Source organism: Eurosta solidaginis, chromosome 2 (assembly GCF_040869045.1).
Source record: "Eurosta solidaginis isolate ZX-2024a chromosome 2, ASM4086904v1, whole genome shotgun sequence".
NCBI classification, from domain to species: domain Eukaryota; kingdom Metazoa; phylum Arthropoda; class Insecta; order Diptera; family Tephritidae; genus Eurosta; species Eurosta solidaginis.
This window is the reverse complement of record NC_090320.1, coordinates 57,614,930-57,633,710: the sequence shown is the minus strand read 5'-3', so window position 1 is coordinate 57,633,710 and position 18,781 is coordinate 57,614,930. Positions and strand designations below refer to the sequence as shown.

Below are 18,781 nucleotides of genomic sequence, written 5' to 3'. Positions count from 1 at the left end.
CGAGGAGTGAAGTGTGTTCATATTTATTTAACTTATTTAGAATTTCGTGTTTCAAATTGCTTTTAAGAGATTTTTATTTGTTGAATGGTAAGTAAGAGACTAAACAATGATCTTACTTACTTACTTAATTGGCGCTTAACCGTCTAAACGGTTATGGCCGTCCAACAAGGCGCGCCAGTCGCTTTTTATGTAATTAAATGGGAAAAAGTATCTAAAAATAAAGAATTATTATAAGGGAAACATGTTTCCCTGTGGACCACAATGGAAATTTTAAGGTACCATTTTTATTATTATTTTATGTTGCGATTAACTCATTTATTCATGTTTTTCGAATTGACTACAGACAAAATGGCTGGAAAAAGATGCAGGGAATTTCATCTGAAAGAAGATGAGATTTTACAATTACTCATAGCTGACAATAGTGATGGTGAAGATGAACTACGAGAAGAAGATCAAGAATACCTTGCTCAGGATATGGAAAATTGTGTAGGTGTGGTAGAAATAACAACAAGTTCAGTCCAGGAAGTTAAAGAAGACAAATCGGATGAGAATCCTGTCCATACCTCTGTTGAAGAAGCTTAAGAATATCTTGCTCAGGATATGGAAAATGGTGTAGGTGTGGTAGAAATAACAAGTTTAGTCCAGGAAGTTCAAGAAGACAAATCGGATGAGAATCCTGTCCATACCTCTGATGAAGAAGCTCTTGTTTTCAGATGGATAAAGGACTCATATGCGCCGAGTATCTTTCGAGAAAGTGACAATGAGTTCGGTAGCATAAATATATTCTGCGAAAAGTCTGCTATGAAATTGATTGCAAAGCAAAGATAAAATACTACTTACGCATTTTTTTCGATATAATGGATATTGCTATGAACAACTCATATTTGGTGTATAAAAAGTTACATTAGAAGAAACTTGTACAGGGACCCCTTTTGAGCAGTATAGAATTTCGTCAAAATATTGCTCGAAACCTTATAAATGAATTTTCATGTAGGCAAAGATCCAGGCCGTCCATAGTGAATAAACCGAAGAGTCAAGTCGGTGTGAAGCGAAGTTTACCAATGCACAATATGCAAAAAGTAAATAACATGAAGAGGTAGGTAAATTGCGCTAAGAAGCGGATTGAAAATAGGACGCATAACATACATATGTGTAATGTGCAACGTTCACCTCTGTTATACTAGCAAAAGAAACTGCTTTGCAGATTTCCATAAATGATTTATTTTCCAAAATCTATATATTTTCACAACAAATTTTTAAAGTTCGCATTATTAGAAAACAAATGTTCCCTGCTATTGAGAAATTCCCATTGAGATCCATAGGGAAATATTTTTCCCAAGAAATTACAAAAAAACCGTGAAATTTATTTAAAAGTCGAATTGTTTTTTATGTATTTTGCTTTCAAATCAACTAAATAAAACAGACGTACAACAAAATTTACTTGTAGTTTTCTTACGGTCCTGAAAGGGTTAAATAAAATGTAAAAAGTATACTGTGTCGAGAGCTCGCCAAAGTTTCGCACATTTATAAACAATTATTTGTAAAATTTTATATAATCACTACCCCACTGTACTATGATATATGCCAAACTTCTTTGCAGAAGGTGAATGAATGAGCCTTTAAATGATGTTAAGTGAAAAAAGTGAAAAGCATTGCCAAAATTGTTGACTCAGAGAACCAAAAAAGTATTTTGTTAAGAAAAGCCTTTTACTTCACTCTCTCCCCCCTCCTTTTAACCCTCTCACCAAAAGTTCAATTAACAGACTGGTCTTGTAAATATGTTAATGTTGCTCATAACCATCTCACTTTTCTCTTTGCCGTTCGTGTGGGCGGCCAAAGGATGCGACTTTATGCAAACAAACGGAGAGATTTAATAACTATTCTTTGGCACGGGGGGATATGGGAACACAATAAATTTTACATTGGCCAATTACTTGCAGATAATAACATTTCCATCAACAGTGGCTACTAACATACTCACATCATGACAGAAAAAGCAAGCACTTGATTATCCTACACTTAGGGGACAAGCTTAGCCTAAAAGGCGGTTAATTAGACAGATATGTATGTCTGTGGCCTGAAAAAATGCCAGGTGTGGCAGTTGAGCATATCGACTTTGGTTAAGAGTCGAGTACGTATTTAGTTGTAAAATATTATTTGTTTATTCAAACATACATGCATACGTTTATACATACATACATACATACATACATAGATGTATTCAACTTCACCTGTGTTTGTATTACAGCGATGAAAATGAATGAAAACAATACAGACCGTTTCAAAGCTAGTTCGCTCATAGGAAGCCTTCGTACGCGATGGCTGATGTAAGTGAGAAGTGCTGGTTGGAGGAGGAAATAATTAAGCACGTTCTGTGCTAGTTTCCTGTGCTTCACGGGATAGGACTCCAGCTATTAGGATTACCACAGTGGCGGCAACGTCCAACGAATCAACCTCCTGCTTCTCCTCCTAACTTGCTCCACCAACTTAGTCAGCTTCTGCTCAACCTCTGATACCAACAAAGTTGTATTCATTTTCAAAGCAAATAGAGCTTAATCAGCTCTAAATTGGCTGCGTGCTACTTCAGTCGTCGACGTTGTCCAGCTTACAAACGGTGCACGAGTGGGAAATCACTTCCACAGGCAACAGTGAAAAACAATAATTAAAGATCCCAACACTCTAAAAAGTAGCTCACTGTATACACCGGAAAACAAGGACGTCATCAAAAACAAACCAATATCAGTTGGTTCTATGTACTAAACAAGGAGAAACTGGTCGAAGGATGTAAATGACTTCCTAGCACTAAGCGCCTACATACGCGTGAAAAGAAAAAGATCATGAACCGAAAAGCTCCTGAAAGGCTTAGAAATGTAATGTGTATTTAGGACGAGGGTGATTCTCATCGTTGCTTAGTACAAGTGAACAAGAAAATCCCAAGGACTTCCGGTGTGTATTAATTGCTCATAGGTTAGGTTTGATGGTAGCTACCCTGATAGAGGAAGCTCACTTGGATAACACGAAGGTCCGTTACCACATACAATAGCCCCAGCGGGTTAGGGGATCAGAATATACCCGCGGTAGGTATGCCTGTCGTAAGAAGCGACTAAAATACCAGATTCAAGGGGTTGTGTAACGCAACCCTTCAGGTTGCCAGCGCAATATATAGCTTCTCCGAACCCAATTGTCAACCTAACCTATCCGCGGCGAATCCTGTTTCACTAACAGACGAGGCTCTGGCGACCACAAGCTCCTCATGGAACTTGGGGGTGGGGAGGGGGGAATGGCCTGAAGGTTTAATGTGGCCACATAGCACCTTAATGGTGCTGTGGTACCGGAGCGTACCGGATCTTTATCCGGCAAAGGACCATCACATCGATAACACTCCCCAAAACCTTCGGGGAGCAACCTTATCGCTACAACAACAACAACAACCACATACAATAAAAAAAATAACGGTGACGTAGATATAGCTACTTTGAGAATCGTTGGGTAGCAACGACAAAGTTCCGAATGATACCGATCTCAACCTTGGATAAATCCTCGGGAGATCCAAGTGAATCGCGACCGAAGTGCATTCGCCTTGTTCTGGCAAAAGCAGGGCAATCAAGCATAAAGTGATTTGATGATTCCACCTCATCATCCTCCATACAGCTGAAGCAGAATTGAGTTTCCAGTATATTGAGACGTACCGCATGGATACCCATGGGACAGTGCCCTTTCAAACTCCAATTACCATTGATAGGTGAGCTTTAGTGAACCCAAGTACTTCGACAGACCTCCTACCATCCACTTTCCCTAACTGTAGTAACACCGGATAGCATTTTATCCACCGCATCCTTAATCGCAGCAACTTCCGCTTGGAATACACTGCAGTGATCCGCCAACTTTAACCTGCGGCTTACATTTAGCTCTTGACAAAATACCCCCCACCCCACCCACCTTTCCACCCAACTTGCTCATGGTTCTTATTAAAAATTTGTGAAGTACGCTTCCACTTACGGAAGATTGAGTACTTCGCGGATGTCAACGGCTCAACTGCGCTATATGAAATAGTTCACAAGGTACATAGATTCATCCCTTCAAATTAAACAGTTTAGCTTAAATGCACCCCATGACATGAACTGCCTTTATTAAAAACATTCCACCCACCTGCGGTACGAGTATGGAAAATATGCTCTAGAAAGCATGTCTGAAAGACGAGTAAAGACCTTTCCGACTATTATCCATTCCTGAAATCTTGGACGTACATGATGGTCTACTCCGACTTGCTTTTATTTTAATATCACATTCTGAACGTATCGTGTTACGCTGGCTTTCGGGGGGCTTTTAATCAACTATGTCTGTAATAAAGCTAAAACCCATACTCTGCGGGATAAAAGTGTTGATTTGTTCGAGTAAATCGTTAAAAGCATGGTTTTTGTATAGAGCAAGAGATTTTATTCTAATTTGACCATTTCAGCCTCTTACGGTCGACTGATTCGTTATCTAATCCTCTTGAACCTTTGTTATCAATTTAGTGCCCAAAAACTTACATTCGCCGCTAAAAAGCTCTTGCTCTCTCTCTCTCTCTTCCTTTTCAAAGCTATGACTCTGTTAAGTCGAACTCTTAAGCATACAGCTTTTTGCATAAAAGCCCTCTCACACTCTTCACACGTTCCTAAGTTTTCCTTCGACATGGTAATTTTACATTACCGCATACTACACCGCACTACATACAAACAAACATGACGTTTTACTGTTGCGTCCTTCATAAACACCAGCCACAACACGCACCAATGGCGTGTAGTTGTAGCACTCGATTCGTACTTCATACATAAAGAAAAAGTCTGCACAACGCTCTCTCCCTCTCACCCCCATTAAATCATTGCGGTTCGTTGTGTGTTTGCATAAATGTGACCGTTGTTTACATTTCTACTTTATATTGTACAGCGATTGTTTTTTTACGAGGGATTCTACTGCGTATGAGTGACATTCATTTATTTTTGATTAACCGCACTTCAGTTTAATTGTGGATTTGTTTACCAAGTTGGTATGCAAATCTTTGCAAGTTTATTCTCTTTTTATACTCAGCTGAGCAGAGCTCACAGAGTATATTAATTTTGTTCGCGTAACGGTAATCCGTAACGGCATAAACTAATCGAGATATGTAGATATAGACTTCTATATATCAAAATGATCTGGGCGGAAAAAGAAATTCATTTAGCCATGTCCGTCCGTTCGTCTGTCCATTAACACGATAACTTGAGTAAATTTTAAGGTATCTTAATGAAATTTGGTATGTAGGTTGCTGGGCACTCATCTCAGATTGCTATTTAAAATGAACGAAATCGGAATATAACCACGCCCACTTTTTCGATATCGAAAACTTCGAAAAACCGAAAAAGTTCGATAATTCATTACGAAATACGGATAAAGCGATGAAACTTGGTAGGTGGGTTGACCTTATGACGCAGAATAGAAAATTTTTTAAATTTTGGACAATGGGCGTGGCACCGCCCACTTTTAAAAGAAGGTAATTTAAAAGTTTTGCAAGCTATAATTTGGCAGTCGTTGAAGATATTATGCTGAATTTTGGCAGGAACATTACTCCTATTACTATATGTGTGCTAAATTAAAACTACCAAACCGGAGAATAGGCCCACTTAAAAAAACAAATTTTTTAAGTCAAATTTTAACAAAAAATTGAATATCTTTACAGTATATAAGTAAATTATGTCAACATTCAACTCCAGTAATGATATGGTACAACAAAATACAAAAATAAAAGAAAATTTCAAAATGGACGTGGCTCCGCCTTTTTTCATTTAATTTCTCTAGAATACTTTTAATGCCATAAGTCGAACAAAAATTTACCAATCCCCGTGAAATTTGGTAGGGGCATAGATTCTTTGACGATAACTGTTCTCCGTGAAAATGGGCGAAATCGGTTGAAGCCACGTCCAGTTTTTATACACAGTCGACCGTCTGTCCTTCCGCTCGGCCGTTAACACGATAACTTGCGCAAAAAACGATATATCTTAACTAAACTTAGTTCACGTACTTATCTTAAGTCACTTTATTGTGGTATAGAAAATGTCCGAAATCCGACTATGACCACGCCCACTTTTTCGATATCGAAAATTACGAAAAATTTAAAAAATGCCATACGACAAAAGGGATGAAACATGGTGATTGGATTGGCTTATTGACGTAAAATATAACTTTAGAAAAAACTTTGTAAAATGGGTGTGACACCTACCATATTAAGTACAAAATAATTAAAAAGTTCTGCAGGGCGAAATCAAAAGCCCTTGGAATCATGGCAGGAATATTGTCCGTGGTATTACATATATAAATAAATTAGCGGCACCCGACAGATGATGTTCTGGGTCACCCTGCTCCACATTTTGGTCGGCATCTCGAGAAACGCCTTCACATATACAACTAAGGGCCACTCTCTTTCAAAACCTTCATTAATACCTTTAATTTGATACCCATATCGTACAAACACATTATAGAGTCACCCCTGGTCCATCTTTATGGCGATATTTCGAAAAGGCGTCCACCTATAGAACTAAGGCCCACTCCCTTTTAAATAATCATTAACACCTTTCATTTGATACCCATATTCTAGAGTCACCCCTGGTCCACCTTTATGGCGATATCTCGAAAAGGCGTCCACCTATAGAACTAAGGCCAACTCCCTTTTAAAATACTCATAAACAGCTTTCATTTGATACCCATAACGTACAAACACATTCTAGAGTCACCCCTGGTCCACCTTTATGGCGATATCCCGAAATGGCGTCCACCTATGGAACTATGGCCCACTCCCTTTTAAAATACTCTGTAATACCTTCCATTTGATACCCATGTCATACAAACACATTCCAGGGTTACCCTAGGTTAATTTTCCTACATGGTGATTTTCCCTTATTTTGCCTCCAAAGCTCTCAGCTGAGTATGTAATGTTCGGTTACACCCGAACTTAGCCTTCCTTACTTGTTATAGTTCATTTTATATTTTTTAATAACAAAAATACGTTTTTTTCTTTTAACTTTTGTTTTGCTATTTGGCGGTAAGGTATCGTTAAAAAGAAGTATTTTTCACACTTCTACAATGACGGCACGGCTATAGGTTTGCCAAAAATACGACTTGCCAAAATGTAGGCCGATGAAAATTAATTTAAATTTTTTGAAATTTTTTTATTAAATTTTTAACGTCCTACGTGTGTACGAATTCCATTAAAATACACGTGTGCGATATTCAAGTTTATGTTGGGACGAGATATATTTGAAGGGCCTTAGATTGCAAAATCTATCATTTCGTCCTCAGAAGATGAATTATTATTTTTGCTACACTCATAAATATTTTTTGTGTTCATTAATTTTAAGAGATCTTTGTTTATTTCAAAGTCACGGCAGCATTTATTCAGCCGTTTAAGGCAACTTCTTATTGTCAGAAGCGAATTCAACATAACTAAACTCATTTTGTTTCTGTGTTTGCTTTTATTCAAACTCATGTTTGAAAGCGTTCTTGCAACTTCAGCATTACTTAGTGGCAGTACAAAATCGACAAGATTTTGGAATTATACCGTTTAACATCAAACCAAATACTTAATGTTGGAGTCACATTTTTCCAATTTTGGATATAGATATTTTTCAACTGCATTTGCAATCTCGTTATTTCATCGGTGATATACTTGTTTTTTTTTTTTATTTGTGAAATATGAAAACCTTTAAGGTTTTACAATTCTCAATGTGTTTTCAACCGAAAAAAAATCTGTTTTGGTAAGCGTTTCTATATTGTGCGGCAAGAGTTGCCTTAATTGCTCTATTAATTTAATCATGAGGTCGCGGCATATGTATATTACGTATCTTTCCTTCAATGAATTCGTCTATAAATGTATCTTATTTTTTAATTCGTATATATTCTTCAAAGGTATAATGAAAATTTATTATAATCTGAAGTTAAAGGGTCGAAACTTTTAGAAGGTGACACTATGCTATTGCACAAGCTGGAAAGCAAATATAGAACCTCATGACACAGTTTATCGATTAAAGTTTTTGTTATCAGTTGAGTACCGAGTTGCCACATCATACATAACGAAACAAATAAAATGAAACTTCGACACACATAAAACACATTACAAATTTCACAGTACGTATTGCCGAAATAGATTTGGAGCCAAAAAGGGGCAAACATTTTAAAGAGGACCAAAAAAAGAGCTAGGAGCTAAACCGGAATTTTTGGAGCTAAACGCAAAAAAAGGGCTGAATCGGGCTCCAAAAGCACAAAAATGGCTGTAGGGTTCTTATTATTTTTATTTTACTTTGTATTTTAGTTACTTTGAACTTTTTAATTTTTAAATGTATTATCAATATTTTAAGTTTCAAAATGGATTTTCAATTTTCAAAAATTTTCATTATTGTGAAAAATAAAAGAATAAAATAGGCGCATACTTTTAGGCGTGTTTTAAAAAAATATAATTTAAAGTTTTGTTAAAAAAAATAATACGTGGTTTAAATTGGGGAGTAATGTAGGGTTCTTATTATTTTTATTTTACTTTGTATTTTAGTTACTTTGAACTTTTTAATTTTTAAATGTATTATCAATATTTTAAGTATCAAAATGGATTTTCAATTTTCAAAAATTTTCATTATTGTGAAAAATAAAAGAATAAAATAGACGCATACCTTTAGGCGTGTTTTAAAAAAATATAATTTAAAGTTTTGTTAAAAAAAATAATACGTGGTTTAAATTACTACAATGGCAACACTGGTTTTAGCTCAATTCGTACTTCATACATAAAGATAAAGTCTGCACAACGCTCTCTCCCTCTCACAGCCCATTAAATCATTGCGGTTCGTTGTGTGTTTGCATAAATGTGACAGTTGTTTACATTTCTACTTTATATTATACTTTATATTGTAACATTCACTTTTGATTAACCGCACTTCAGTTTAATTGTGGATTTGTTTACCAAGTTGGTATGCAAATCTTTTCAAGTTTATTCTCTTTTTCTGATACAATATGCAGCAATATGCAGTAAGGTTGGCACCCTTTCGATGATATGGGAGCTTAGCCGCGCTCCTTACCATCCGAGTATTTGATAGTGTAACGAATTTACTTGCAAATCCTCTTATTTGCAATCCTCTGCTAAGTTCGAATCACTAAACTGTTAAATAAATAACTCCAATATTGAATAATGGAAAAATGGCCTTTATTAAAGTACTTCACAATAACACTTATACTTTGCTACTCGCTGGCTTAATAACCAAACTGATTGATAACTCAAATTAAACTCTACTATTGGCCACCAGATCGCGTGCTTAATCAATAACTGATGGATAGCTCAACTAAAACTGAATTACTTCGTACTCGCCTGCCCCGCTTTTATAGTTTACGCTGCATACTTCTAGGCTCTTCGATTTCCAGAACTTACTAGTTTGTTTCGGCTACAAAATCGCCAGCCACAACTACGTGCACAAATTATTGCTCTTTCTTGTGACAACTCAGATAAGATATATGCATGTGTTTGTGCATTGCCGCTCCGCTGCTCGTATACGTACATATGTGTAGACGCAATTATTTATTCGTTTATGTAGATACATAATGATTGAATTATTGATGTGAATGTTTGTAGTTTACAGTCTCTCGCGCATACATAGGCGTATAAGTAAATGCATCTGTGTGTGACTTATTTCGGCTGCCTTATATATGTGTATACATGATTTGATTATTGACGTAAATACTGCTTATCGTGGCCCTAGCATCGCCTTAGTGATGGGATAACTTAGTGATGCTAATATCCGTGACACTGCCCTCCACCTAAGTCTGATCGTCCCGGTCAGACAAATCTCTTGATCTAAACGTTGCCAGCCTTTCCAAATGGACCACTTTCATTTTGGTTCGTGGTTTATCGATGGTTTGTATGCGGTACACTACATCGTTGATCCGTTTTACAACTTTGTATGGGCCTTCCCAATTACACTGCAATTTCGGGGACAAACCTTTTTTACGTTGCGGGTTGTATAACAGCACCAAATCTCCTTCCTGAAAACCTTCTGAATTAATTGCTTTATCATATCTGGCTTTCATCTTGTCACTCATAATCTTTGTTCGTTGCCTTATCAGATCATGTATTTCTCTTATCTCTTCTTCCAAATCACTAGTGGATTTCCTGACATTTCTCTCCGCATTGGCATCTATCCCAAACTTCAAATCAGCTGGCAGTCTAAGGTCATTGCCAAAAATTACTTTTGCAGGGGTTTGGCCCGTTGTCTCATGCACTGCTGATCGGTAAGCCATCAAGAATAATGGTATGCGGGTATCCCATTCTTTATGGTACTTGTCTACTACTTTCCTTAAGTGCTCCTCCAATGTTCTATTGAATCGTTCTACCATACCATCGGATTGAGAATGCAATGCAGTTGTCCGTGTTTTTCGAATGCCCAATGACTTACACATTTCCTGGAACACTTCGAAATCCCTGCCTTGGTCAGAATGTAACTCCATTGGTACACCATACCTTGCAACCCATTCGTTTTTAACCACTTCTGCTACTGTTTCTGCTACTGAAATAATCCATAACCACCAGTACGTATTTGTTTCCGCGGTTGCTAGTAGGAAATGGACCTGCGACATCCATGGCGATCCTTTCAAATGGCGCACCTGAGTTATATTGCTTCATCTGGCCATGACTTCGTGTTCTGGGCCCTTTCGCTCTGCTGCAAACCTCGCAGTTCGCAATCCACTCAGTGACCGACTGACGGCAACCAACCCAATAGAATCTCTGTTTAATCTTCTCGAGCGTCTTCGTGATTCCAAGATGACCTCCGCTTGGACCATTATGCAGCTCGCTGAGCACGTCAGGAATCCTCTTTCTGGGAACAACTATCAGTTTATTCTTGTATTTACCATCCTCACTCTCCCATACTCGATGAAGGCAACCGGATATCAATTCTAAACTGTTCCACTGTGCCCAATATGACTTCGCAATGGGACTCTCTGCTGACATCTCTTCTCTGTATGGTCTTTCATTTCGTTCGAGCCCTTGCATAACACGTGACAGATCTGCATCTTCTAGCTGGCACTTTCTTAGCTGTTCCTTGTCCCATTCATCTGTACATGTTATATTCATTAGCCGGACATCTATAATGCCTTCTTTAGCCTCGGCTTTTGAACAGTGCTTGCATTCCAAACTACATGGTCTTCGTGACATTGCATCAGCATTTCCATGGGTACTACCTTTCCGATGCTCAATGGAAAAGTCGTAGCTTTGTAGTCGCTCGATCCACCGTGCCAATTGTCCTTCCGGATTACGGAACTGCAGAAGCCATTTCAACGCTGCGTGATCTGTCCTGACACGGAATCGCTGGCCGTAGAGGTATTTGTGAAAATTTTTAATGCACTCTACCAATGCCAACAGCTCTCTCCGCGTAACACAGTAGTTCCTCTCTGGTTTTCCAATCGAACGGCTGTAATATGCAACTACCTTCTCCTGTCCATCGACCAGTTGTGATAAAACGCCTCCTATAGCATATCCACTCGCATCTGTATCTAGAATAAATGTTGCTCCTGGAATCGGATATGCTAACATTGGGGCAGTGCATAAACGCTCCTTCAATGTTCGGAAAGCCACTTCTTGCTCCTTCTTCCATTCAAAAGCTTTGTTTTTTCTTGTAAGCTCATGGAGGCTATGGGCTACGCTGGAAAAATTTGGTACAAATCGGCGGTAATATGTGCACAGCCCAAGAAAACTTCTCAATTCATGTAGGTTCTGTGGTCTTGGCCAATCCTTTACTGCCTCTATCTTTTCATTCGCTGTACAGACACCTGTAGTTACTTTGTGGCCCAAATAATTTACTTCCTTTTTAAACAGCGTACACTTTTTGGGACTTAACTTCAGACCAGCACCAGCTATTCTCTGGAAAACTTCCTCCAAGTTCTTAAGATGTTCATCAAAACTCTTGCCCAATACGATGATGTCGTCCAGGTACACCAAGCATGTTTTCCAATGTAATCCTTTCAGTACCTGGTCCATGAGTCTCTCAAAAGTAGCTGGTGCATTACAAAGTCTAAAAGGGATCACTGTAAATTGCCAAAGACCATCACCGACACTGAAGGCTGTTTTCTCTTTATCTTCCTCCTTCACCCCAACTTGCCAATAGCCGCTTTTCAAGTCCAGTGTGGAAAACCATTTCGTACCAGATAGCGAGTCCAGAGTGTCGTCAATTATTGGCAATGGGTAGCTATCCTTTTTCGTAACGTCATTTAACTTCCGGTAGTCCACGCAAAACCTCATTTTTCCATCCCTCTTCTTTACAAGTACTACCGGTGAGCTCCATGGACTAGCTGATTGTTCGATGACGCCGCTGTCGCTCATTTCTTGTATAATTTGACTCACCACCTCCCGCTTCGCCAGTGGAACACTACGTGGAGCTTGACGTATCGGCCTCGCGTCTCCAGTGTCAATTTGATGTTTCACAACATTGGTGCGGCCTGGTTTGGAACCATCCTGGTCAAATATGTTCGCGTATTTTATGAGCAGTTGTTTTGCCTTACTCTGATAGGCTTCCTCTAGCTCTTGCGTCCATGCCGTGATATCATTTGAAAGATCAGTATTACTAGATGAAACGTGTTCCTGGAGCTGTTCACAGTTAATAACTACTTCGGCCTCTTGGCATCTTCCCAAAATAGCTCCTTTGGTCAAATTGAATGGTGACTTGAACTCATTGAGTACTCTTACCGGAATACGTCCATCTTGTTTTGTCATAGACAGGGTTTTTCCTACAAGTATGTTCAGTGCTGATTTATTTGCTGCTTCGACAACCCACAATTTGTTTGTCCCACAATCTCCATCAACCTTTGCCCAGATGACTGCTTCGGATTTTGGTGGTATTTTCTGACTCTCTTCCACCAGCACCCGTTTACTGCTGTAGCCTCTCTCGTAGCCGAAATTAAGTGGTACATCCATGTTTTTATATCGCATCGTCTTGCTTTGCATGTCGATCTTGATGCCCTGGTCGATTAAGAAGTCCACTCCAATTATGATTTCATCAACAATTTCTGCCACTATAAAATTGTGTACTACCGTGACGTTCCCAATTGCGACTTCACATTCTACTTCTCCAATTACCTGGGTGTCCTCTCCCGTGGCTGTACGTAATCTTGCTCCAAGCAATGGTCTTATCTTTTTGTTGACTAAATCCGCTCGAATGATGGAATGAGATGCACCCGTATATACAGTCAGTAACCGTTCCTTTCCGTCCACATGTCTTCCAACAGTAAGATTGCTCGATCTTCCTCCAATCTGCGAGATAGAGATTATGGGGCATTCAATTGCGGGAGCCAGCTGTCGCCCCTTACGGCTGACTCGATTTAGTTTAACGATTGAGTGGTCTTGGATATTTGCTCATCACCTTCTGCTCTGCGTTTACGACCACCCACATTGTTGGAGCTATTGGGACCGCTGCTGCAATGTCGTGCAATATGACCTGGGTTGCCGCACTTGAAACATTTAATAACTCCGGCATTTTTCTGTTGTGATCCCTTCAGTGCTTCCAAAATAGTGTCTACCCAATCTGGTCTTTCCACTTCTACACGATGAGCTTTGTATGCTGGTTTACTCAATAGTGAGGCCGTTTCCTGAGTCAATGCATGTGATACCGTTTCAGCAAATGTCAGCTTTGGGTTTGCGTATGTAGCTCGCTTCGTTTCCACGTCCCGTATGCCATTTATGAAACTCTGGATTTTTACCCTTTCAGTGTATTCCACGGGTGCGTCCGCATTTGCAAGATGAGCCAATCTTTCAATATCTGAAGCAAACTCCTGCAATGTCTCATTTGCTTTTTGGTAGCGGTTTTGCAACTCAATTTGGAATATCCTGTTTCCTGTGTTCGCTTCCGTATCGCCGTTCTACAGCAGCCATCAATGCGTCATAACTGTTCCGTTCGTACTCTGGAATAGTCTGTAAGGTTTCGGCAGCTGGTCCTTTCAATGCTACGAAGAGTGCGGCAACTTTATCTTCCACATTCCAGTTGTTCACTGCTGCGGTCTTCTCAAACTGTAGCTTAAAGACCTGGAAAGGAACAGAACCGTCAAAGGATGGTGTTTTTACCTTTGGATTACTCGCTGAAACTGCTGGACGATTTAGTTGTAACTGCTCGATACGTCCTCTCAAAGCATCCACCTCGGCCTCGATTTTATCCTGTCGACCACTGAAGCCTTCATGAAACTGGGTTAGTTTTTCTTCCATATGCGCTTCCAGTTTAGATGATATACGGGCCTCCTGCTCTTCTAATTGTGTGGAGATCTGAGATGATATCTGTGCTGAAATTTGTGCTGACATTTCCGAAATACGTGTCTCCTGTGAATCAATCTTCGCTGTTATACGGTTCTCCTGCGATTCTAGTTGTGATGCCATATATGTCTTCTGCTCTTCCATCTTGGATGTTATACGGTTCTCCTGCGATTCCATATATGGCTGCTGTTCTGCCAGTTGAGATGACACTGTCGATGTTTCAGCAGATATTGCAGCTAAAATCATGTTCAAGTCTGTACTGGTAACCGTCTGCGATGTTTCGTTTTTCTCTTCAATTTTTGTTGTCTCCTCGCCAACAAGATGAAAGACATACTCTTCCACATCAATTCCTTCTGCTTCCATTGCCTCTCGTAGCCGTGCCTGAAGTTCGAGTTTAACGCCGCTTGTATTCAATCCACGGCTCTCCAACTCCTTCTTCAGTTGCGGGATCTTCAATTCACTTAACTTTGCCATGTCCTTGTTGTCCTCTGGAATTTATTCAACAATTCCTCTTCTGACACCAATTGTAACGAATTTACTTGCAAATCCTCTTATTTGCAATCCTCTGCTAAGTTCGAATCACTAAACTGTTGAATAAATAACTCCAATATTGAATAATGGAAAAATGGCCTTTATTAAAGTACTTCACAATAACACTTATACTATGCTACTCGCTGGCTTAATAACCAAACTGATTGATAACTCAAATTAAACTCTACTATTGGCCACCAGATCGCGTGCTTAATCAATAACTGATGGATAGCTCAACTCAAACTGAATTACTTCTTACTCGCCTGCCCCGCTTTTATAGTTTACGCTGCATACTTCTAGGCTCTTCGATTTCCAGAACTTACTAGTTTGTTTCGGCTACAAAATCGCCAGCCACAACTACGTGCACAAATTATTGCTCTTTCTTGTGACAACTCAGATAAGATATATGCGTGTGTTTGTGCATTGCCGCTCCGCTGCTCGTATGCGTACATATGTGTAGACGCAATTATTTATTCGTTTATGTAGATACATAGATTGAATTATTGATGTGAATGTTTGTAGTTTACAGTCTCTCGCGCATACATAGGCGTATAAGTAAATGCATCTGTGTGTCACTTATTTCGGCTGCCTTGATTTGATTATTGACGTAAATACTGCTTATCGTGGCCCTAGCATCGCCTTAGTGATGGGATAACTTAGTGATGCTAATATCCGTGACAATAGGTTTCGGCGCTTGCATCAACGCCATACCGCGTCAAAAAATGGGCCATGTGATGTCGCTGACCTAGAACCCTTCCCTATAATCCATAAAAGCAGACCAAGCCGTTGCACGATTTATAGCCAGAGGATAGCTTCAAATCTGCCTGCCCCACCAGAAGAAGTTACTATAGTTTCCTATGCTGACTGCTGACGGCTACACCTCCCAGGTGCTTAAGGGTCATCTCCGTAAGCATTATGAGGAAATACGGCACCTGAGAACACAACCGTATGAAGCCAAAAATCACAAGCAGGTCCTCACTGATATCCACAAACAGGCGTCGGACCTCCATGCCAGGAATTGCGCGGCTAACCCAGTATTTAAAGAAAAATACCCAGAACTAGCAGAAGAGGAACGCACTCTCCCTAGGGAAACGCGAGTCACTCTAGCTCAACTTCAATAAATGTAAGTCCTGTTTGCAATGTGTTCTCACATGACACCAACTATCTCTTTAATTGGAATGTGGAACCAGCGCATTTAACAGCCCTCTCACTATGGTCCACCCCTATTGAAACAACAAGTTTCCTTGGACTCCCGTTAGAGGACATTAATGACAATTTGTGATCGGTCGCACCTATCGGGTGGGGCGAAGAACTGATACAACAACAGATATAAATTCAAGATTGTGAGAGGCTTCGTCTAACAATAGGTTGTATGAGCTTTACGTTGATATGAAGATAGTTCAACGAATAAAAGCCCGAAGGTTTCGCTGGCTTGATTATGTTATGCCAATGGACGAAGATACTCCGGCCAAGAAAGTATATCTATTGACACCTGTATTTGGGAGAGGCAAACGGAGGAAGACCTGATCTGCCTTGGTGCTCCTAATTGCCGTTAGTTATAGCGAAACAACATGGATAGCTGGCGTGATTGTTATGCAACTTGATGAATAAATGAATACAAGACGGTATACATATCCGCGAAGATTTAGACCGGGCTTCTCTTCCAATTTGTGTCGCGCTACTTTTAATTGTTCCTACAAATTTGAGGGACTAAACTTACGACGACTTCAAACGATATCAGCATGCAGATGAATTTTCATCATGAGACTTTTCATATACTTGAAGTTGCTGCTTGATGTTACCTTTGCCGGGTCTTCAACACAGGACCTTTGGTTTGGGAGGCGTGCACGCTCCAGATTCCGGGCTCCAGGCTAAAAAAAAAGTGGTATGAGTCTTTCCAAATGTCCTATGCCCATCTACACATTTATGGTACCTACCACCACATTACTGCAATTTTTTAAGCAAAGATGTCAGAGATCCACTGCGACAAGGTCGGTAGGATCTGTCATGGTAAGGAATGTGAAACCCAACCTTTTATTTGACCTTCCGAAGAGGAGTCTTTGAAAAATGTATGCTTAGGTAAGAATATGTACATTTCTCCAAAGATAATGCTTTATTGCCAACTTCAGCGGAGAAGAGACTGCGTAGCTTCGTTAAGTATGCTTTATTGTCAACTTCCCGGTGAATCTCCCACGAGGGGGCCGAGCCCTAGGACAGAAGATGCGATCTGTATAGAATCATCGAGCGACTGGCTATTGCTGCTTTCCACGGTTCAGGTTTTTTCGACCATGATAGGGTGGCTCAAGCGATACACGGGCCCGCATTGCTCCCTTTCGAGTTATCAACACTCAGTATTGGATAGGCTCACCGATTTTTCTCGCCTTTTACGACCAGTATACCATACCGCGGACATATTCTAATACACCTAGCGGAGACGTGCATTGGCACATTCTTTCGTAGGGCCTAGATACACGTACATATTTTCCCTCCCTAATGATGACATTCATTATTTAGGCCGGTGCTTACAGTCGTCTGTAATGGCAACGCGCAGTTTGTGCATGGCGCTCTTCATGCTGATGATTTCGTAGTATGACGCAAGCAGCGTCATCTCTTTCTAATATTCTTTCTTAGTGCAACGGTCTATTTAACCTAACTGGAACATTTTTGATTTAAAATAAATTTAAGACACATTTATACTAGCTCTACTTACATATTTAATTTCGTATTAGTGACATGTTAAGCTATACAATACGATTTACTTCTTTTCACACATCAACTTATTTATACATATGTACATATTTTATAAATACATACATATATGAAGATATCAGACTAAAATTTAATTAAGTAATGTTAAAGCTCTGCCTATGATTGTTCACAATTTCTTTTAACGATACATCATTACATCTGTACTTTGATACATGCACATATAAGCATCACAAAACAGACGTTTCGCATGTTCAGGTAACATTTTGTCATTCGTTGATGTCTCATTAACGGTACGCGCACCCTCCTCCGATAGCCAGAGAGGTAAATCAGGCACAGTTATCATTTCAGGTATATTGTAACCATTTCGCTCACCTAAAACAAAGATAAAACAATGTTGTAGCATTCGATTTAGAAAAAAGTTTCGAATAAACAGTTAAAACTTTGAAAATAAATGTCATTGAATAAATTTCTCTGATGTCTTTTAATATAGTATTATAGCGAATTTTTGGGAGATTCTTCTAACGTTCGAATCGCTGAACTGTAGAATAAACAACTCCAATATTCAGTATTGCAAAATTGTCTTTATTAGACTACTTTATGGGTAGTACTTCACAATTAAAATTATACTTCACTAATAGCGTGTTTAAGTCAAACTGATTACTGATTCCTCAGCTTGCGCTGCTTTTATACTCTCGGAAGAATATAAAGGCCTGTCAAAACAGCGCTGTCAGAACTGCTACGGGTTGGCTTCTTATGTCCCCACAACACCATTTACACAGTGAGGAGAGAGTACTCCTCAAAAGGAAGAGAAACGAAATGCTGAACAAACAGTTTCTACTGAACACCTACAAGCCTGGGCATTTCAACAGACATATGATTGAAGAAGACCGGCCTCCCAGGGACTTAAGAAGTCATCTCCGCAAAAATTATGAGAAAATACGCTGTAGGGTTATATTTATTTTCAACTTTAAATGTACCTACTTTAAATAAATAAAATTTTTTTTGTTCTTGTTAATTTTTATTTTTCAATTGTAAAATATTGTCTTTCCAAAAATTTTCATTCGGTTGAAATATTTAAAAACGTTTTGTAACATACTTTTAGGAGCGGTTAAATAAAAATATTTTATAAAAATAAATAGTGCTTATTATTAAATAGTGATTTATATATTAAATACCACATTGGCGATCTAGCCAGCCAAACATTAAAACCGTCCTTCAAAAACAACGAATCAAATTTTAATTATTGTATGCTGTATG

The 18,781-nt window shown here is 39.1% G+C and overlaps 1 protein-coding gene across 7 annotated transcripts in view; it reads right to left on the bottom strand.

Moving 5' to 3' along the window:
• Positions 1–17,505: 17,505 nt before the first annotated feature.
• Positions 17,506–18,781, bottom strand: part of CYLD (ubiquitin carboxyl-terminal hydrolase CYLD) — a 50,034-nt gene continuing 48,758 nt past the window's right edge. For all 7 annotated transcript variants that reach the window (XM_067765458.1, XM_067765461.1, XM_067765456.1 and 4 more), the window contains one exon: positions 17,506–17,896. In XM_067765458.1, coding sequence (XP_067621559.1) covers positions 17,703–17,896 — 194 coding nt within the window. In that variant the 3' untranslated portion in view covers positions 17,506–17,702. The remainder of the gene's footprint in view (positions 17,897–18,781) is intronic.